The sequence below is a fragment of the Astyanax mexicanus genome, chromosome 1 (genome assembly GCF_023375975.1).
Source record: "Astyanax mexicanus isolate ESR-SI-001 chromosome 1, AstMex3_surface, whole genome shotgun sequence".
In the NCBI taxonomy this organism is placed as follows: domain Eukaryota; kingdom Metazoa; phylum Chordata; class Actinopteri; order Characiformes; family Acestrorhamphidae; genus Astyanax; species Astyanax mexicanus.
Genome location: NC_064408.1, coordinates 70,915,347 through 70,939,099, shown reverse-complemented (window position 1 = coordinate 70,939,099; position 23,753 = coordinate 70,915,347). Strand labels below are relative to the sequence as shown.

At 38.8% G+C, this 23,753-nt stretch overlaps 1 protein-coding gene across 1 annotated transcript in view; it reads left to right on the top strand.

The window, feature by feature from the left end:
* The window catches only part of fndc4a (fibronectin type III domain containing 4a), a 65,003-nt gene that overhangs the window by 25,973 nt on the left and 15,277 nt on the right, over nucleotides 1-23,753 (top strand). The window contains exon 3 of the mRNA XM_007256639.4: nucleotides 1,580-1,784. Within this exon, the coding sequence (XP_007256701.2) occupies nucleotides 1,580-1,784 (205 nt within the window). The remainder of the gene's footprint in view (nucleotides 1-1,579; nucleotides 1,785-23,753) is intronic.

Here is a 23,753-nt window from a genome sequence, read left to right as displayed (position 1 = left end):
GTCCAGTCTCAGCCCCCTGTCCAGTCTCAGCCCCGTGTCCAGTCTCAGCCCTGTGTTCTGTTCCCTGTCCAGTCTCAGTCCCCAGTCCAGTCGTTTGTTCAGTCTGAACCCCCTGTCCAGTCCCAGTCTCCGTTCCCTGTCCAGTCTCCGTCTCCTGTTCGGTCCCCTGTCCAGTCCTTGCCCCGCGTTCAGTCTGTGTCCAGTGTCATGCCCCAGTCTCCTGTCCTGTCCAGTGTCCAGTACGGCCTTATGTCCAGTCTCTGTCACCTGTCCAGTCTCCGTCTCCCTTTGTGTCCCCTGCCCAGCCCCACGTCCAGTGTCCGTTCCCGGTCCTGCCCCCGTTTCATGTCCGGTCTCCTGTCCAGTTCCCTGTCCGGTCTCCGTCCTAGTTCTGTCTTGTCTTGTTCTTTGTTTTCCGCCCTCTCCTGACCTGCTCCTGGGGTTTTGTTTTTCGCGCCCCGGGAGTTGCGCGTTAAGGGGGGGGTTATGTAAGGTCCTGGCCCTGTTTCCTGTCTGTCCTCGTGCCTGTGTTGTCCCACGTGACCCGTGCCCCTGTGTTCTGCCTGTGTTTTTCCACTCACCTGTGTTCTTTTGTAGCTCCACCCCTTCCCCAGGTGTTTCCACTCCCAGTGTGTTTCCTGTTTAGTTAAATAGACTTCCTCTGTCACTTGTCCTCTGTCGATCCTTGTACGTTTATCGTCTGTCAGTGTTCCATGTTTCCCCGAGTTTCCTCAGTCTTGTTTTCAGTATATTCCATGTTTATTTTGTATTTTTGTTAATAAATCCCCTGTTGTTTGCAATTTGCGTCCCCCTCCTCGTCTACCCTGCACCCCACCCTGACATAAAATAACTTATTTACATTCTGAAAATTTGAGGGCTTTGAAATCTCCTACAGGACACCCAGAGACGGAACCTGTTTTCTCTCTACTTCATTGATTAATTTCAAATCAGTAACAGGAATTAACCCAAATTCTGTATGTTTGAAAATAGACATAAAACTAGAAAAATAAAACGAAACTAAAGGATTGGAGAGATGAAATGTTTCATTTTATTCAGGAAACTATTGGTTTTAAAATGAATTTCAGGAAAGTGCCAATTTTATGATCCTTATTCATTTTATTTTGACAGCTGCAGATTTACTTAAATTTTTTTAAATAAATTTTAATGTAATGCTTGAATATAAATCTTCAAGATATAAGGTTGTAATATCTGGCAGAAAATTTGCCAAAAATGCTGGCCTGCTTAGGGGTAACTAAACTGATTTTACAGTTTGCCTTTATACTGTTACCTTTTCCCTAGAACCACATTTCTAAGCCACAAATCATATAAGGGTGGAGAATAGCTGACACTGGAGGGTACTTGAGTTTAGCAGACCCAATCAGAGTAAATGAAAAACCTCCAGCCAAACTGGCAGAAGGCCTAAGTGTTATTTTTCCTCCCGTAACAGAGTGAGGTGATCTGATCTTGGTAATGGGATAAAAAGGTGGTTTCTACATGATTAGAACAGAAAAAAATGTTGATTGAGCCATTGTGTTTCAACATGTTTTACTGTGTTTCACTGTGTTTGCTGTTGTTTTAGAGGCAAGATGGCCACATGCAACGCTTTATCAGGGAGGTGAACACCACCAGCAGGGCCTGTGTGCTTTGGGACCTGGAAGAGGAGACAGACTACATAGTTCAGGTTCAGTCTATTGGTCTGTACGGAGAAAGCCAGGCCAGCAAGCGTGTTCACTTCAGAACCCTCAAGAAGTCTGACCGCTTCCCCTCCAACAGCTCCAACCAAGGTACTGTTCACTTTAAGCTAAAAAAAGATCTAACACTTTTATTTTAATAGTGTCTGGTTTAAAGGGTCTTTTTGATGATGAACATCAACATATATTGCGCTGGATTATAAGGAGGGGTAGATCCAAGATGACCACACTATTGTTCTTTCAGGTTGTTGTTTTTTTTTTTTGGCAAAATGCAGCAGAAATATCACACACATGTACATAGACTGTCCGAAATCTTATGCCATTTGCAAAAGGTAGCTCAGCCTCAATGGGATTTAAATTTAATAATAAAAATTAAGGTATTTCTATTTTAAATTTCATATTTTCAAACAAAAGCCAATAAAGCTAAAACTAAAAATAGTTTATCTATGTCTGCACTTTTATATCTCTGCATATTCATTATAGGTCTCATTGCATCGTTTTTCATTCATTTTAAAAAGTGTAGTCGTTGTCTCTAGTATGAATGAAAGCCATGTGAGCCGTTTTTTGTGGAAAAAGAAAGGCTCAGGTGTTTCCATTTAGCCACTATATTAGAGGTCTCTGAAGAAAGACAGGTTTTGGCTCTTGCTCTTGAATATTCATACATGCAAAATATATTGCCTCTGATTGGCTAACAGCACTGCAGCAGAGAACGCCTACCTGTTTTCCCCCACAGTCAATTTTACAGCTCTAAAACTCAAAGGATAAAATGTTTTCAGTAGTTAGAGGTTCAGCCTTAGTTATAGATAGAAGATACAGGACTGAGAGCTAGGTAAAGTTAACCCTTAAACTTCACTTAACATCAGAGTCGAGCGTAGGCTGCCCACCGCAGCATACGGTCTTGGTAAAACTTGGAATCAACCAGAGATCCAATTTATACCTACAGTAACTTACACAAGATAGCTAATGCTAACTAGCTGGGGAAAAAATGTTCAGCTATGTCAGTGGGCGGTCTTGAGCCGGGGTGGGCGAGGCCATGAAATCACTGGTTGACGTAGACAACCTAACATCTCTCTAATCAACTTGTATTTCTGAGGAATTTTTTTACTAGCTAGTGGATTTTAGTGAAAGTACACCTTTGAAGCTTAATTTATCCTTAACTTATCACTTCTAACCAAATGAGTGTAGATTTATAGTTTATTATTACTTTGCCATTCATGATCAATCAAATACATAGTTCTTCTGGTCAAAATATATATATTTTTTATTAAAACAATAAAGTACAACTCTATACAGAGAGTACACTTCTGTCCTTTATAGCATGCATGACATTTCCCAATATCTTAAATTTGGAAATTAAATGAAATGCCATGTTATTAGTAGAATTATTATTTTTTTGCATAGCATATTAACAAAATGTAATTTCAACAGGGCTGTTTAGCTTATAGCATAAACTTATTAATATTGCTACACTAATGACTGTAAAGAAACATATCGTAAACCAGTTCTAAACATTATTAATTTAAGGTGAAAATACTTCCCAATTTAAATTCATGTCTGTTTTCTGCTATTATTGAATACTATTAAATTTTGGGAAATCCATGCATGATAACTATAGTTAATAGAAATAACTCCAAGAAAAGTTTAAAATCTGACTAGAGGTTTTTAGTTTCTCTGTTCAGTTCTGGGAACCTGCTCTATTACAGCTGATTCTGCTTATTGACTAATTATAAACCCCGTCAGGCGTTGAATCAAATGCTCTATTGATCATTACTTCATTTATTTTGAAGCTACTGCCAAACTAAGTCATTTGCACTGACTGAATCAATGAAATTCAAAGTATTTTAAAATGATTTTTAAAATGACACTCTGATCAATTAGTGGGTCCAAATAACTTTTGAAGGACCCATTATTTTTTAGTATTTTAGAGGATCTCTCTCAGAATGCATTAATATCACATTAATGCCTGGACAGTTGTAAGATATTGCATGTCTGAACTGAAACCAGAGATTTGTGTACAAACTTAGACATTTCTTTAGCTTACACTGCTGTGCACTGTAGCGGGCTCAGTGGTCTAATACCTGGTGCTAATTGAGATGTTGAAATATTTTTAATTGGGCGCCAGTTATTAAATTAATTTAATTAGATTAATTAATAAATTAATTAATCAAATTAATTAATAACACAAGACATCTCAGGGTGTGGTTTCTACAGGTGACAGAAATTTTCATAACCAAGTTATCCAGAAAAACACACTGAAATTACAGGTTTTGTAAAATAAAAGTATTTTATTAAATCACACAGATATGAGTAAATAATTAATTAAAAAGTCATAATGTAGCCATTATATATCAAATCATAGTGTAGAATAATAAATGAGAAATAAAAGAACAAACACGTTATAATGCTGACATGAAAGGAATAGAGATTAATAGAACTATTAAGTGAATATTTCTAAGTAAGGGTCTAAATGTAATGAGGTCAAACTAATCAAATGAGAACACTAAAATAAGTAGATAAGTAAGATATTTTACGGCCTACAAAGATCATCCCTTTCGCCAAATAACTAAAAATGAATCTATACTAAGAAGAGAGTTAAGAACAATAACCAAACTAGACTTGACCAACCAAAACACCAATTACTGAGAGAAATACCCAAACTGCCTTACTCTGAGACGTCTACAAAGGGGGTCCCCATCGGTTCGGTCCGCTGTTTAAACCTCTTGTTCGGCTGACATCCTGCACCCCTAGAAGGTCCAGTGTGGACCCATCCGCAGGGTAAAGATGGTGCTCTGTGGGTCAGCGGCGCACCGGGTCGACACCCACTTTAGTCTCTGCACAGGGAAAGCCTTCCTGGAGCTGGCTCGGCTGGCGTACCCTCTCGGTGATCTGTCGGTTGGTCTAGTTGGTTTACTGAACTATATTAACTATCTTGGCGAGTAGAAGAACTCCGTAGATCATAAAATAGCTTAGTTATTTAAACTAGGATAGCTAATATTAATATACTTGAAGATTAAATGCACTAGTCTAAGAAAACTAACTTAAGATGACTACACTAACAGTCTATCCTTTCTCCATCTCTGGCCCCCTAACCTCTCTCCTCTAACTGTTTTCCTCAACTCATCTTCTCCAACTCCTTCTCCCACTCCTTCTCTAACTGCTTCTCCTCCAACTCCAAACTGAACTGAACTGCCTAAACTCAACTGGCAACTCTAAAACTGGAAACTGAACTGTGTCTGCCCAGTTTAACCTATTAGTCTCTGTGGCCTGTTTGGCCCCTGAGCTATGATTGGCCCTGTGGCCCAAATGTCTGTGTTTTGATTGGTCTAGGAGCAATTTCAAACTTTGGTGGGGATTCACAAAGGGCCATAAACCCCCCCTCCTCACATGGTCAACATGCTTCAGCTAGTGGTCTATGTTTCTAATAGACCAAACCAAAAGAAAACTCAACTAAACAGTGGATCAAAATACATTTTTCAGCATATCAGTTTGTGATGATAAATTCAGGAAACACAATCTTACAATTGAATCACAATAAATGTAATATATATATATTTTGCCCACAAACAGTTTTGTAATACTCAAGATAATCTTAGGAATACAATGATGGATGGTACTCTGTCAGAAAGAGATCAAGAGTCATGTTATTATTTAAACCCAATTAAATCACTTAAAAGATAATACATGGTTAAACCACTGATAACCAAATAAAGCTAAATTATCAAATGCTAGTTAAACCTTGTTGATTCAGACTTGAATGTGTAGGAGAATTTAATCAGGACACATCCAAACACATATACCATATACCAGACACATATACCATTATCTAGTAAACATTCTATAAAACACCTTTTTTATATAGTCAATATATATGTATTTTAAGCAAAATCTTCTCAGTGAGAAATTCCTCTCCCTCTGCTGTGTTTAGATAAGCGGCTGTCGTCGGAATTTACGACCGTGGGGGAAGTTGGTGAAGTTGGTGTTGGGAATGTAATTTCCAAGCTAAGAGCATTCATTTTAACTTCATGAATCTTATTTCTAAGTGGTTGCAGAAAGCACAAACCCCTAAATTGGTATAATATATTTGGTGAATTTACAATTTCCAAGGCATTCATTAAGTTTTGAACCCTCTCTCAAGTCCCGTAGTCCCGTCCTTGTCCTGGTGATTGTGCTGTTGGCAAAACCACAATTGTGCACAGTTCCAGATGTTTAAACATTAACGGTCCTAAATCCAGATTTACGACTGACAGCGTCTGAAGGAATGTCAAAAAAGAATTTAAAAATGTTTACCCTGACTTGCATTTAGGGTTCTCGAGCGAGGCTGAGTGAAGAAATAGTCAGGAAATGTCATTTTGAAATTTAAGGCTGTTTGAAAAAGATAACTCCAAGGCTTTTAGAGTGTTCTGGGGGTTGAAGTTCCTTATAGACCATAAAGTGGGGGTAGTGTGTGTGTGTGTGTGTGTGTGTGTGTGTGTGTGTGTCCAAGCGATGCAGGAATCCTCTGTTTAATCCACTACATTCCCCCCCCATCGATCGATGGGCCACTGGACGTTGGGTCATCGGTCGATGTCAACGTGGATTTCTGTAGACAGAGCATGTTAGGGTACATCTTTCATGCAATTGGTGTCTTGTTGGTCATGCTTTCTTAAAACAATCTACTACAAGGTCGCTGACAGAGTTTTTGGTCTAATGGATATACAATTTCTCTGATGATCAGTTTTTTTTTTTTGTTGTAGCTATTGGCTTTTGGTTCTGAATAGAATAGTTAATTTAATGTGATAGTGTGGCAACAAGCATATGAAAGGGTCACAAATAGTTTGCTAGCTATTTGTTCCTTTATAACTTTATCAAGACAACCTACCCATAAGGTATGCTTCAATAATTAGCCACTACTTAGTCAACAATTGAGAACAATATAGCGGAGCAAACGTAGTCAGAAGGGAAACAAAATATGTTTTGGGCACCTGAAGAGAGGAGAAAAAAAAAAATTGGCACCCCCCCTTCTCCACGTATTTATTATACTGCTATGCTAATGGTTTGAAATGGTGATTCAAACTCTAGGTTTAACAAAATATCCAATTTGTTGTGGGTTATGCTACTCGGATAGGTGAGTTCCAGACAATGAATGTGTGGTACGTTCTCAATTTAACAATTGCGTCAGGCCAGAAAATGGTGGACAATGAACACTCAGTGTGTGTAGGTATTTAGCCCCGTATTATGATTTAACCTAGGGCATTATTGGTCCCGACTTGTCCCATGGGGCTTTTGCATAGTTTAATTGGGTTACAGTGAACTTGTTTGAGAATCGGTTTAATAAAACACTGACGATGCGGGATTTGGTTCCAGATGCGAGGCAGTTTGTCTGCCCCTGCATGAGGACCAAACCAATGAGACCTGAGCTCGCGAATTGTTTTGCCAGTGCTGTGCTGGGACCTCACCAGTAGCTTCTCAGCAGTGTAGCACAATGGTTGGTATCCAAGCGTGCTTTTTCCCAGTTTTGGGTGTTTCCGCAGTTCTCCGCTAGAACGGTGAGATATACCAACACCTGAGAAAGTGTGGTTCAGCGAAAAAGTTGTGGCCTGAGCCATTTCAATAGGGTCTGGGGGACGTCCCCTCCATCTGGCAAATGCACCTGCCACAGTGATGCGATGTTTGTTCCTTCGAACAAATTTCATGAGTCTTTCGACCCAATCCATTTGTGGAATTGGCCATATACCACACAGATCTTCTGAAGATTGGGGATGAAAACACACTAGCCTTTCTCCAACAAGTGGCAGATATGTCAATTGTGGGAATGCTTGGTGTGTTTCCCCCATCATTTTGTGGTCCACCCATGGGTGATCGAGGGCCTGGGCCAGGCTCTCCCCCCCATGGCGCTGAGGCACCACGAATGAAGATGAAGCGTGTGTATCTGGGGCATAAACAAACAGGCCCTTGAGCATCCTGAAAGACGCACAGTAAGTGGCAAGTGGATCAAGTTGAAATGCCAGTGTTCTGAAAAAAGTGTTGCCACATGCACCAATTGTCATGTTAACTTTCCATTTGATCTGAGCATTCCGAAAAGCACATCCATCTGTGTAGATGGTGGGAATGTTTTTACATTCATAAGAATCCAAGGGACTGTGTTTGTCTGGAACCACTGGTGCAGGAACACGAAGAGAACAATCCTTTTGGTGCACGAACAGAGGATCACAGTTAGTCCGTGGCAAAGAACCTGCAGGTGGTCTGTGAACAGCTGACTTGTCAGCCCATGGAACAAAGATTTCACCGTTGACCGTTGTGTTAAGAGTGAATGACTTTCCAGCTTTTGGGTTGTACTCATCTACAGCCGTAGAGGGAGTCAATGCCCATGAACAGGTGTTTTGTTTTAGAGTCATGCTAGGGGACTCTGAAGATGGTGGTTTCAGAATCCTGACTGTGAGCTTCTCATTGATTTCCGTGGAATTTGAAGGCTCAATGAGCTTGTGTGGCTCAATGTTGCTAGCAACATGATAGCATTGAACTCTATCCTGTGCCTTAGGACAGGGCAGGGGTTCGCAAACCTGTGCCCAGATTCTACGATGCTGAAAGTCAATCAATGGTTTGAACCGGTCAAGGAGGTCTTTGCCAAAGAGCAATGGGACGTTCTCCAATGGAGAAATGTGAATTGGATGGGTGAGGCTCATTGGACCGATGGCAACGTGCACCAGGGCTGCAGAATGCAGAGTGATACCAGTGTGCGAATATGGTTGAAGGTGAAGAGCACACTTTTTCAGAGGTATCTCTTTGTTCTTTCGGCGGGCTGTCGCCCTCACCTGGTCAAAAAGTGAATTTGACATTAAAGAAATGTCTGACCCCGTGTCCAAAAGAGCTTCATACCCGAACACATCTTCCAGCCAGGTGGCTAGGTAGAATTTTGGTGTTGAACCTTTCTCGGTTAAGAAACCCAAGAATTGTTTAGGTGTTGGGTCCTCCAGGCTGAGGGAAGGAGCTTCCTCAGTGTGGTTGTTTTCAGCGTCTGGCTGTACAACCCAGGCTGCATTGGGGTGGATGGATTTCGCACCCCCCCAAGCAGGTTGATCAGGAGCTTGGACAATTGGCAAGAATTCAGATTCAGCATTGTCCTGCTTGCGTATTTCGTCACGAAATTGTCTGAGCAGACTGCCGTCTTTAGTGCTCAGGTTAGTTGGATATCTCTCATGCTTGTGCCCTTTAGGTGGACACCAACGTTTGTGGTGCTTTGGGCTCTTTCTCCTGAGCGGAGATTGAAGTTTGCTGGAGCTCTGTGCTCGAGCATGGTGCTGTGAGTGTGTGCCATTCCAACTGCGTTTTATCCTACCTTTCCTTCGATAGGAGGGCTTTTGGTCACTTTGCTTGGCCCAATGTAGGGACGAGCGACGCCAAGAGTGGAACACTCTCTGGTTTTTGTGGTTTAACTGGGTCTTAGGTGGCATTGGAGCCTTGTGTGCCCCTTTTTGCTTGACGTGGGAGGACTGCTCATTAATTATCAGGACGTCATTTGACTCTGATTTTTTATTAATGTTTTGTTGGAACTTAGCAAATCCTCTGAGAGCCAAATCACGCAGCTGCCGGCTTGTTAGCGTACGAGGGCAGGCTGCGACTCCAAAAGAGTGACTGGTGGAGGGATGGAGGTTTCTCACGAACAATGTTTTGAAAACTTCCTCTTCCTCCATTCCAGGCTCATTTCTATAGCCGAAATAAGCGTGCCTGAGGCGGTGATAGTACTGTAGGGGTGTTTCCTGGCGACTCTGCTTTATTGCAAGAGCTGCAGCAAGGCCGGTTTGAACAAGGTGGTTGGAGAACTCATTCTCCAAAGCCTTGCAAAGAGCAGGATAGTCTCTCTTAACCTGGGGTGGTTGGCGCTCAATGAAACGTCCAACTTCCCAACTAGAGGACACCTTAATGAGGTAGATTTTATCATCTACCGTGGCCTTGGGGAAACGGCGTAAGAAGAAGTCAATGTCGCGAAGATACTGGTGGACATCATTAGAACCGTCCGGTTCTGGTTCAAAGCGTGGGATGTTACGCGCAATTTTGTCCAAATCTCTATCAGAGGGTGCTTGAGGTAGCACAGAGGTCCCATATGGCTGGGAACGCTGAGTGAACCTTGGTTCTACTGGCGCTTCAGCACCTTTAAGGGAGACTAGAGGGAATGTATTTGTGGATGGTTGTTGCTTAAGATCCGGAACCCCAGGGGTTCCTGATTTACCAGCTGGATTGATGGGAGAGTCTCCCTCCATCATCAGCTCAAATGTTAACTCTGTTTGGTCTCGAGTTAATTTTACTGCATTGTTAGCATGTGCTAATTCAGTTTCTAGCTCAACCTGTTTTGCAATAGCATGTTTTAGTTTTTCCTGTGACTGAGCTGCAAGTTGGGTAGCTATGTTGGCTTCCTTTTGAAGCAGCTGCACTTCGGTTTTGAGGTCTCTTTGGTTCATTTCAGACTGTACAGTTTTGTTCTCTAGGTCTGCAACTTTATCATTTAAAGTCACAATCTCTGCTTGGAGATTTTGAATGGTTTTGGAGGAAGCAGCAAGTTGATCCTGTGACAACAGCAGTTGTTTCCACAGTATTAGGGAAATCGGATCCACTTGTTGCTTGCCCTCAAGGATTTTAGATACACACTCATTGAGGCTTTTGGCAATTAGTGCATGGAGACCCCCACTGTCCATTTGTTGGACTGGGATGGTAAGTCCTGGGGGTAGACCAGCTGTAAGCTCTAAAAGAGCTTTTTCGGTGGCACACATTTTGATTTACGTAAAGCACGTGGAATCAAACAATTTTGATGACAAACAAGTTTATTTTATGTTCGAGTCAATTAGCATTGTGCCTTTTCTAAGAAGAAAATCTGTTAAAAGTGGGCGACCTAAGGTTACAATTAGTAGATTAATTTTAAAAGAATAGTTAGATTTGTTGTCAGTGATGCTAGTGAACAGTTTAATAACTGTAGGGCACTATACACAATGTCTAAATCTAAATATGGGTATAGTTATTAACTATGTACAGGATGGGAGAATTTAACTATGTATTAAGCACAGGTGTGCTGGGTATATGGTTGAGTAACTGATAACTGGATAGTTTTTTTTTTTTTTTTTTTTTTTTAATGGTTAATTAATTAATTAATTTCAATCAGTTATTAATAATTGATCTTAATCGATCAATAATTAAGCTTAATTTATTTGAAGATGGTTGAATTAAATTGAAAATAATTAATTAACAAAAATTTAATTAACTTTACTTAATCAAATTGATTAAAATGACCAGTTAATTATTTTATGTTGTGATTAGTTACCCAATGGAGATAGCTATTTAGCTTGGTTCAATGTAACATAAAGAGTAATGTTTGAGAGAGCAGACCTGAAACTTAAATTTAACTATTTAATATTAACCGATTAAATGAATGCAGTTATTTGTTTACTTATTCACATACCATTTAACCCAACCACAATGCAAATTCCCTTTATTAACTTAACAAAAAGTTTGTTTGAAATTGGCACCCTCTGGCGACAGAAACTCTAAATGCACTCTACAGGATGATAGCAATTACACAAATACAACACCAGGTGGCGACACAGCTATATGGCTAAGTGGCTCCCTCTGGTGGTCAAACAAATGAAATGCACCTTTCTGCACTGTATGCAGTTAACCAAATCAAACACCAGATGGCGATGTGGCAGTGTACCCCCCCTAGTGGTGAGGGGTAGTAAAACACCCTTTGAGTTTGAGTGTAAATAGTCAGGCTGTCCACCAGATGGTGGCAGAGGCCGACTGGTGGGAGTGGTCACGCCCACTGATGATGCCACGTTAAGGACCGCCCCTTGGGTCTGGGACCTGGTCAGCAGATTTGACTGACTCAGTCGACTGTGAATAGCAGAGGAGAAGGACACGGCTGTCCGAAAGTTTAACACAGCAGCAACACACTTCACAAGATGAGCAAAGAGGATTTACATCCTGGCGTGGTTAGTTTAATCACGCACACAATAAACTTCCTGCCACTCAGGGTGGTGTTACGTAAAAGTTAGCTACTCTTTTACGCACGTGGAAGTGTCCAGTACTGCAGGATTTTACGGATTTCGCGCAAAAACCGGCAGTTTTAACTGGAGCGCGGAGTCGATGAGCCGGAGATCCGCGACTCAGGGCTGCGCGAAGGCCTTATCAGATCAACACTGGCAAAATATGTCTATTTTACCGGAAACAGTTCGAACTTTATGTAAGTACACACGTATATACACGTATATACACCCGGGTTTAAGGTTACCCACACACGGCGGTGTGTCAACCAAGCTTATTTTACAAATAAGAGTAATGTTTTCAAGAGCGCTCACGTACCACACACACACAACTGTACACGTTATACAGACACACAGGGGACCGTGCGGGCGACGCACACACAGCGGGGGACTGTGCGCGTGACACAGACAGGGGACTGTCCAGTCCTGAATTGTAAACAAAAACACGTGTGTTTCTAACACGCTGGGTTTATGCAGTTAACTCCAGCTAGGCCAGCTAGCCAGCAGCTAACGCATTTAATAATAACAACAAAATACACTTTATTCTGCAACTTACAGCGCTATTTTCTGGAACTGGTTATGAAATGTGTATATATTCTGGTCTCGCGGCGGAGAACCAATAAGAATATAATCCTGCCCCACGTTGGGCGCCAATTATGTAGCGGGCTCAGTGGTCTAATACCTGGTGCTAATTGAGATGTTGAAATATTTTTAATTGGGCGCCAGTTATTAAATTAATTTAATTAGATTAATTAATAAATTAATTAATCAAATTAATTAATAACACAAGACATCTCAGGGTGTGGTTTCTACAGGTGACAGAAATTTTCATAACCAAGTTATCCAGAAAAACACACTGAAATTACAGGTTTTGTAAAATAAAAGTATTTTATTAAATCACACAGATATGAGTAAATAATTAATTAAAAAGTCATAATGTAGCCATTATATATCAAATCATAGTGTAGAATAATAAATGAGAAATAAAAGAACAAACACGTTATAATGCTGACATGAAAGGAATAGAGATTAATAGAACTATTAAGTGAATATTTCTAAGTAAGGGTCTAAATGTAATGAGGTCAAACTAATCAAATGAGAACACTAAAATAAGTAGATAAGTAAGATATTTTACGGCCTACAAAGATCATCCCTTTCGCCAAATAACTAAAAATGAATCTATACTAAGAAGAGAGTTAAGAACAATAACCAAACTAGACTTGACCAACCAAAACACCAATTACTGAGAGAAATACCCAAACTGCCTTACTCTGAGACGTCTACAAAGGGGGTCCCCATCGGTTCGGTCCGCTGTTTAAACCTCTTGTTCGGCTGACATCCTGCACCCCTAGAAGGTCCAGTGTGGACCCATCCGCAGGGTAAAGATGGTGCTCTGTGGGTCAGCGGCGCACCGGGTCGACACCCACTTTAGTCTCTGCACAGGGAAAGCCTTCCTGGAGCTGGCTCGGCTGGCGTACCCTCTCGGTGATCTGTCGGTTGGTCTAGTTGGTTTACTGAACTATATTAACTATCTTGGCGAGTAGAAGAACTCCGTAGATCATAAAATAGCTTAGTTATTTAAACTAGGATAGCTAATATTAATATACTTGAAGATTAAATGCACTAGTCTAAGAAAACTAACTTAAGATGACTACACTAACAGTCTATCCTTTCTCCATCTCTGGCCCCCTAACCTCTCTCCTCTAACTGTTTTCCTCAACTCATCTTCTCCAACTCCTTCTCCCACTCCTTCTCTAACTGCTTCTCCTCCAACTCCAAACTGAACTGAACTGCCTAAACTCAACTGGCAACTCTAAAACTGGAAACTGAACTGTGTCTGCCCAGTTTAACCTATTAGTCTCTGTGGCCTGTTTGGCCCCTGAGCTATGATTGGCCCTGTGGCCCAAATGTCTGTGTTTTGATTGGTCTAGGAGCAATTTCAAACTTTGGTGGGGATTCACAAAGGGCCATAAACCCCCCCTCCTCACATGGTCAACATGCTTCAGCTAGTGGTCTATGTTTCTAATAGACCAAACCAAAAGAAAACTCAACTAAACAGTGGATCAAAATACATTTTTCAGCATATCAGTTTGTGATGATAAATTCAGGAAACACAATCTTACAATTGAATCACAATAAATGTAATATATATATATTTTGCCCACAAACAGTTTTGTAATACTCAAGATAATCTTAGGAATACAATGATGGATGGTACTCTGTCAGAAAGAGATCAAGAGTCATGTTATTATTTAAACCCAATTAAATCACTTAAAAGATAATACATGGTTAAACCACTGATAACCAAATAAAGCTAAATTATCAAATGCTAGTTAAACCTTGTTGATTCAGACTTGAATGTGTAGGAGAATTTAATCAGGACACATCCAAACACATATACCATATACCAGACACATATACCATTATCTAGTAAACATTCTATAAAACACCTTTTTTATATAGTCAATATATATGTATTTTAAGCAAAATCTTCTCAGTGAGAAATTCCTCTCCCTCTGCTGTGTTTAGATAAGCGGCTGTCGTCGGAATTTACGACCGTGGGGGAAGTTGGTGAAGTTGGTGTTGGGAATGTAATTTCCAAGCTAAGAGCATTCATTTTAACTTCATGAATCTTATTTCTAAGTGGTTGCAGAAAGCACAAACCCCTAAATTGGTATAATATATTTGGTGAATTTACAATTTCCAAGGCATTCATTAAGTTTTGAACCCTCTCTCAAGTCCCGTAGTCCCGTCCTTGTCCTGGTGATTGTGCTGTTGGCAAAACCACAATTGTGCACAGTTCCAGATGTTTAAACATTAACGGTCCTAAATCCAGATTTACGACTGACAGCGTCTGAAGGAATGTCAAAAAAGAATTTAAAAATGTTTACCCTGACTTGCATTTAGGGTTCTCGAGCGAGGCTGAGTGAAGAAATAGTCAGGAAATGTCATTTTGAAATTTAAGGCTGTTTGAAAAAGATAACTCCAAGGCTTTTAGAGTGTTCTGGGGGTTGAAGTTCCTTATAGACCATAAAGTGGGGGTAGTGTGTGTGTGTGTGTGTGTGTGTGTGTGTGTGTGTGTGTGTGTGTCCAAGCGATGCAGGAATCCTCTGTTTAATCCACTACAGCACTAATGTGCAACAAACATTCTATTGTCATTGTAATATCACACACATGTACACTTAATGGGATTTAAATTTAATAATAAAAATTAAGTTATTTCTATTTTTTTATTTCATTTTTTCAGTTGTCAGCACAAAATAATAGTTCAATGACCAAGTTGAAGACCCATTATTTTTTAGTAATTTAAGGGATCATTCTATTGTCATCGTACCTGCAAAGCTCAATCCACTTTTCCAAATTTGGTTCATTATTGATGCATTCAAACCTGCCTACAGGTGTATGTCTGTTTCTGCTGCAGGTTTTGATCAGTTTTCCACCGCACCGCACCAGTAGAATAAATTTCACATGCTCCTTGTTGCTATGCTGATGAATGCACCTCAATGTGACAGGCCCAGCCGGATGAGCGTATTCTAAGCAGCATTCTCTATACAAGCTTGTTTGAGACACGGACTAGCTGGAGCGCTTACACTGCAGCAGAAATAGCAATGCCACTGCCATTTTACCAGTTTTGGAATATATACATATATATGCATATGTTAGTGGTGTCAATCAATTAAAAAATGTAATGCGATTAATCATGACAATAGTCTGTGATTAACTGTGAATATTCGTACTTGTTTATAGTGGATATTAAATGGAAATAAAAGAATGTAAGAAATGTAAAATGCACTTATATTTATGCTAGTGGTGTTATTTGAAATATTAGTATATCCTTGTATGTTTGAGGGAAGATAAAGGCAATGTAGAGTGTTGCAATAAAGAATGCATGACAAATTGGACAGAGGAAACTTTTTTTTTTATTGTAAGCATCTAAGCTTGGTTGTAAAGTTTTCTGGAGCTCAGACATGTGCACACCCCTGTACCTTGCAAATATCTTTTTAATATGCTTTGTCCCGTATACAGGGTACAGGTGAAGGTGATACAAAACTATTTTTTCTGCAGGCAAATAACTTACAGTGCGCTCCAATTATTGGCACCCCTGGTTAAGATGTGCCCTTTAGCTTCTAATAAATTGAGTTTTTTTTCTAAATAATACACGATGGAAAAAAGAGTAAAATCCAACCTTTAACTCAACCTTTACTATCAAATCATGTGTGCCACAATTATTAGCACCCCTATTAGCATCACTGATCCTCCACCATTTTTCACAGTGGGCATGAGGTGTTTTTCTGCATACTCAGCTCTTGTGTTACGCCAGACCCACTTAGAGCATTTGTTGCCAAAAAGCTCTATCTTTGTTTCATCTGACCAAAGCACACGGTCCCAGTTGAAGTCCCAGTACTGCTTAGCAAACTCCAAACGTTTGCATTTATGATTGTGAGTGAGAAAAGGTTTTCTGCCTCCCAAACAGCTTGTTGACAACACAGACAGCGCCTGATGGTTGTTTTGGAGACTTTGTGACCCCAAGACGCTACCATTTGTTGCAATTCTGTAACAGTGAGCTTTGGAGAACTTTTTATTTCTCTTATCATCCTCCTCACTGTGCGTGGTGGCAAAATAAACTTGTGTCCTCGTCCAGGCTTGTTTACCACTGTTCCAGTTGTTTTAAACTTCTTAATAATTCCTCTGACAGTAGATATGGACAGGTGTAGGCGAGTAGCGATTTTCTTGTAGCCATTGCCTGACTTGTGAAGGTCAAAACACATCTGCCTCACTTGAATGGTATGTTCCTTTGTTTTTCTCATGTTGAAGAGAAATGGCCTCTGTGTCACATCATATTTATACCCCAGGAAAACAGGAAGTTGTGAATTACTAATTAAATGTTCCTACATACTCTGATCAACTTCGTAAACTACTGTAGAAGTGACAGAAATACTTTAATTACATTTATTTACTTAGAATTGTTAGGGGTGCCCATAATTGTGGAACAGGTGATTTTATGAAGAATTATTATTTTTTTCTATTTCTTCTAAAATTCACTTGAGTTAAAGGTTGTTTATTTTATTCTTTTTTCCATCGTGATCCTGTATTATTTAAAAAAAAAAAAAACTCAATTTATTAGAAGCTAAAGAACACATCTTAACCAGGGGTGCCAATAATTATGGAGGGCACTGTATTTACATTCTGAGAATTTGAGGGCTTTGAAATCTCCTACAGGACATTTGGAGAAGCTGCCTGTTTTCTCTCTACTCTAAAAATTCCAGATCAGTAACAGGAATCACCCTAAATTCTGCACGTTTGAAAATGGACATAAAAGTTAGACAAGCATAATGAAACTAAAGGTTCGGAGAAAATTAAATGTTTGATTTATATTCAGGAAAATATTTTTTGATTTTGTTTATTATATTTTGACGTTAGCAGATTTACTTCAATTCTTTTAAATATTGTCTATTAACCCATTTCAACCCATCGGTCACAATTGTGACCAAAAAAAGTTTTTTAATTATAAGCCTCTAAAAATGTTACTGGTTAATTTCCCAATACTCTATAAGGAAATATTGAAATATTACAATGTTTCAATTAAATGTGGGCAGTATCAAATGTTTTGAGTAAATTGTCACATGACCAGAGCTGTTTACTTCCTGGTTGCATCTTGAGAAGAGGATGGCTGCCTCAAAGCTCCCAAATAAAAGGCTGGTAAAGTATGTTAAAATAAACATAGAAACAAATATTTTTGTACACATGCTCTCGAAGTTGTTTAGTTATGATATATGCATTCGTAATTAGTCAAATGTCTTTGGTGTGTTTGCAGAATGAGTAAACATGTAAACAGTCACAATTGTGACCGGTGGGATAGAATGTTGTATCTAGATGCACACATACTAAATATACAAACAAATTTCTTGTTGCATCTTACCTATATATATTTTTATTTTAGGATGACTAATTTTAGGCATGCAACGTTGCTATCATACCTCAAAATGAGAAAGATGCTATTATAAGTGATTGTGATAGTGATGGGTCAGATATGGATTACCATATCTGGGAACTTTATTTTCTAAGTTACTGTAATACAATGTCTGACTGATTGTTGAACAGAATCAAGCACTTCGCTCAGGTGCCTACCTAGTTATGGAGGCAAGTAACAAAAGTAACCCAGTAGTTACTTTTACTGGCAACTAGTTACTTTTATAGTGGAGTAACTTAGTAAGTTAGTAAATCAGTTTCCTTTTCGGAGAAGTAACTACTAACTATAACTAATTACTTTTTCAAAGTAACGTGCCCAACACTGGTTACTAATAGTATACACAACAGTTTACATCGTTCCTGAAGTTTTGAATGAAGTATTTGACTGTAATTTATTTAGTTGTAAATGTTGTACTAAAATATTATACCAACATTAAAAGATTTGCAGTAAAGTACAATTTAAAATGTTTACAAATAAATGTTTCAATACATGTTACACTAAAGTGATGCTGTTGCAATTTGTATTTGAAATAATTAAACAAGGTTAACATATTTTGAACATATTTTGCCACGGGTCTTAGTGTTCCTATGGTGTGGAAAGTCCCAAGTTCCTGATCAAGTATTCTGTTTCAGTTGATTGCTGTCAGAAGGCCCTTATTTCAACAAAAAAACTATTTGAGCAACCTTTCATTGAGAATACGCATATCATCCCACAATCCCACAATCATCCCACAATTGTGACCGGTAATAAAACACACTTTTTCATCTACTTTTCTCATTTTTTTGGAGGAAATAATTCTTGATTATTTCAAAGGGTTACTAATAACACATGATTTGCATATTTGCATGTCTGGGAAAAAATTGGGCATAAATGGGTTAAAATTGCAATTATGTTTTTCAGTATTGTTCCTTATCAAGCTTTTTATGTAACGCTTGAAATCCTCTAGATTTAGTGGTCCTTGCCTGTTAAGGGGATATGGGTGAGTCTCGTGTGTAACACATGCACAGCTTGGTGCTGCAGGTGCGGGCCATGTGAATGGGACCCATGCAGACATGCGCTTCCTCCACTCCCTGCTGCCCCGCTGCCCCTGCTGCCCTCTAAGGGTTTCATGGAGGCTCAGTGGCGCTTGAGGCTGATTCCCAACACAGTGAGCAGCTGTGCACCACAGCTCACACAGAAGCAGGCGAGGTCATCCACACGCACACCACACCAACAGCACAACCAGCAGCAGCACAAGCAACAGCAGGCAGCCCAGGATCCACTGCCGCATGTTTATAAGCGCCAGATTGATCAGCTGGGCAGGGGTGGGGCAGATTACAGCAGAAGTTGGGGTCAAACTTAACTTGCCTTAATAACTGCTTACAGATTCCAAAACATTTTGCGAGCGTTAATGCTTTAACATTGACAGTCAAAAAATATATTTCAGAAAATTCCAGGTTTTAATTGAAGTGTACTTTATTTAAAGTAATTTATGTATTTTAGGTGTTTATAATTATACAGGTGTATTTCATTGCTTCATTACTGCAGGCATAAGATACCTAGGCTTGTTCTAAGCTTTAAAACATGGTTGAAGGACAAGAGCTGTGTTAATAGAAGTCAAAAAAGCTATTATAGGGTCTGTAATGGCCATTGTTGTTTGGAGTCATTAATTGCTTTTATTCAACATGAGGGCAAGAGCTGTGCCAGTGAAAGTCAATGAGCTATTATGGATCTAAAAACGAAGAATATAACCAATAGAGACATTAGTCATATACCCTGAGATTGTGTGTAGTATTTTTAAAAAGAAGAAAAAACACACAGGTACACTCTTTATTCATAAAAGGACTGGTAGAACAAGGAAGTCCTGAAATGATGGTGATGAAGTGGACTTAAAAAGCATTGTAATCTTAACATGGTAAAACTGAAAGGTGTCAAAATACAGGGGTTGGACAATGACACTGAAACACCTGCTTTTAGACCACAAAAATGTATTGTATCGACGGACAGTTCTGGTGGAAACAGGAGAGTTGAGGTGCACAATGAATTCTGCCGTGATTTGGGCAGCCGAGGTTTTATGTTTTTTTGGATACAATCTGGGTTAGCTCCCAAACATCCCTTTCAGACAGCTTCCTTTTACAGCGTCCACAGTTAATCCCGTTGGATGTGGTTGGTCCTTCTTGGTGGTATGCTGACATTACCCTGGATACCGTGGCTCTTGATACATCACAAAGATTTGCTGTCTTGGTCACAGATGTGCCAGCAAGACGTGCACCAACAATTTGTCCTCTTTTGTACTTTGAATGATATGTCACCCATAATGTTGTGTGCATTGCAATATTTTGAGCAAAACTGTGCTCTTACCCTAACAATTGAACCTTCACACTCTGCTCTTACTGGTACAATGTGTAATTAATGAAGATTTGCCACCAGGCTGCTCCAACTTAGCCATGAAACCTTCAGTTTTAGTTTCATTGTCCAACCGCTGTATATTTAAATTACAGTAAGGAATGTGATCTTCAATCACATTTAGTTAGTTTTGTTAATTTTTTTCCTGTCTGTGTAATTGTCTAAACATTATGGAGGGACTATATATTTTTCCATCCGTTTTATGTTTTGTCATATAACCAAGACCATAATGAGACCAATATAAGACAAAATACACACATAAAGTCCATTTTCTTTCATTAAATACTATATATAAATGACAAAATATCTTTAAACAATCTAAAATATCTAAAATAATTTATTTAGATAAGCAGAATGGTTAGTAGTAAAACATATAGTTTTTTTAGTCAACTGTTTTGTCCCAAAGACTCATTATTTTTATTTTATTTTTTTTTTTGCTGTTTGGGAGAGGTTTGCTTCTGTGAATTAACCATGATAGTGAATGTGAATTTCACATTCTAGTGGTGGTGGAATGAATATACAGCTCTTAATAGATAGAGATCAACAATTTAATCTTTTAATGCTTGCTGACTCAGGCCTGCATTATATAAAAAGTGCAGAGAAATTGAATTCCTTTGAGATTGAGGACTCAGAGTGTCAGTGCACTTCAATTAAATTCCATTTCTAGAGCTTTTTTTACAGACAGGGTCACACTCTCTTTTACTCTCTCAGTGTTAAATGCTTTCAGGGCTCTTTAAAGGTAGCTCTCACTGGAGCCATAAGAGTGAGCATAAGGCTAATGCCTCAGTTCAGCTGGATGCTGCAGAGCGAGGACAAAGGTCTAGGTCTCATTTTATGCTTCACATTAAATGTTCACAGCTTTAGAAGTACAGCAACACTAAAATAAAATAAAATAAAATAAACTTTCTAAAGCTAATGCAATGTATTAAACTGATGCTAATATAATAGTATATTGCAGAGGTGGAAAGTAATGAATTACATTTGCTCAAGTTACTGTAATTGAGTAGATTTTATGAGTAATTTGTCATTTTTAAAGTAGTTTTTAAAATAGGTAATTTTACTTTTTACTCAAGTACATTTTGACACAAGTAATTTACTTTGCTACATTGGACAACTCCCCGTTACTGAGTAAAAATAAAATGCTGGGAAAAAAAAACAATTGTCAGAATAAAAAAAAAAAATGGCATAATAATAATAATAGGCAATAACTTCCTCATGCAATGCAAAATGTGCCTGTCTCGCCGGACAGAGCTGACAGCTTTCAAAACTTCCACATCAAACCTAAGAAAGCATGCGGTGTAAGTACTTATCATTAAACAATCTGCTTAAATGTTAAAAAACATGTAAATAGCAGTTAAAGCATAGCAATGGCAAGTTAAAAAAAATAATAATGACCTGTAAAACTATAAAAATACAGTTTATAGTCACCTATATGACCATAACCTTTTAACAGTAAAGAAAAAAAATGGATCATAGAAACCTATGCCACTAAAAATGTTTTATGGGGTGGTCTGAACAAATACTGCCTGAAAGGTTTAAAATATTATGTGGAACAATAGTTTATTAAAACGATTTAATTTATGATTTGTTTTTCCTTTTTTACATCAAATAACTAAAAGTAACTATGTAACTTTTACTCAAAGTACATTTTAAATTGAGTACTTTTTTACTTTTACTCGAATATATGTTTAGATGGGTACTTTTACTTTAACTTGAGTAGAATTTTAGCAAAGTAAAGGTACTTTTACTTAATTACAATTTTTCAGTACTTTTCTACCTCTGTTAAATTGTTTCAGTAACATGACTTTTAATATAAATGTCTCAATATTCTTAAAAAAAAGTTTTTAACACATTAATAGCTGTATATAGTTTGTGATTTTGAGGCTACCCTGTGATTGACTGATGCTCTGTCCCAGTGGTATCCCTTTTTTCTGTCCAGTGATTCCAAATAGGTTCCAGAATTGCTAAAACCCCTGATCATAAGATGAAGACTTGAAGAGTGATAGTTAATCAGAAATACTTGCATAAATTCTTATAAAAACAACCAAAGTTGCGCTTACCTGCACGGTAGGTTTATTTCAGTGCTTGAGGCCTTGAAGCATATGAACAACAATTTAAAAATCTATATATGCATCAACTTTTTCACCTTGTCTGAAGCCTAATAAACATGAAGCACAGGCAGAAATACCTCTAGACAGAGAGCCAGTCAATTACAGGGTACAAAACCATCTTATATGACAGTGTAAATTTAAAACACTTGTGCTACAGTGCAGTGTCTTTCTAACTGTAAATATGTATTACACTATCACTATGGTTACAGTTTAATAGCTGAAATATCAAACTTTGATGACCTATATATCTCAGACAGATTCATTAAATATTAAGATCTTTGCACACATGGTTGTATAAGGATAGAATCTGTTGTAGCGATTTCCCTTTCTGGAGAAATTCAGCACTGAATCCATCTAGGCTTTGTTCAGGCTCTAGTCACATTAACTTGTAGAATCATCATCAAAAACAAACAGTTAAACCCAGAGACAGTTAACCAACAGTAATGCAACTTGGTGGGTAGTTCATCTTCAGTGATCAGTCCCACTTTGTGGAGACAACTAACTAATCTATGAGTAGGTTACAATCAGTCCAGAAGGCCTGGTGTCATGTTGCAGGTTGCAAATTTGTACCTTAAAGGTTCTTTGACAGCCCAAAACTGTTCCGAATGCACATTCTGGTGAGCAATTTCAACAAGACAATGCTCATCCTCATACTGCTGCCATCCCAAGACAAAACCTTACCTTGAAAACAAAGATGATATGCTATAGTTAAGCACATAACCAGTCCTATCCTTTACTGAAAATGTGAGATGCAATTGGACTCTCGACACTATCCACTGTCAACTCTCCACCCTGTAAAATCTGCAGGAGCTGCAGGACACCATCAGGAACTCTACAACTGAACGCTGAGATGTCTGAAATGTCATTTACACACACATTACACAATATTTCTGTATTTTCCTGGTAAGCAGCAATTCTGGAGTAACACCCCACAACTGTCTTTTGATCTCTCACTCTCTCTCTCTTTCTCTCGTTTTAACAGCTGAAACATTATCAACTCTAAATGAAAAGCTACTCGTTAGAGAAATGCAATTAATTTTTCTTGTATTTTTCCTGTATCTTGTATGTTTTCTTTTCTTTGTATATTTCCTCAGATCAGAATGTGTGTACATTTAGATACTGAATTGAATCGCAGTCCGATACTCCCTTCTGGGTGCAACTATTTTTCCAATCTAGCGTATTTTTTGTACTATAAGGTGCACTTAAAATCCTTTTCCCAAAAATCATCAGTGCACCTTATGTATGAATTCTATCAGTCAGGTTGTAAAGAGCAGTAAAGCCACTCCACTGAATTACAGCATTTTACAAGAGATTCAATTTAGTTCTCCAGCACAGGGGCTAGAGTAACATTAGGATTAGCCGCTAACCACTATTTTACTGTTCAGAGGTGAGTATTATCAGCCTGTAGCCTGCTGCTAACCCCTGCTAGCGCTGCTGGAGCAGCATTAGCATTACTCTCTAACCGCCAGCTCTTTAGTCATTCAGAGGGGAGTATATCTGTAGCCTGTAGCTTGCTGTGTTAAAACAAACTACATGGGACGAAGCAGTAGCTAATATTGCCCTGGCTTACTGGAACACTTTGGGTTCC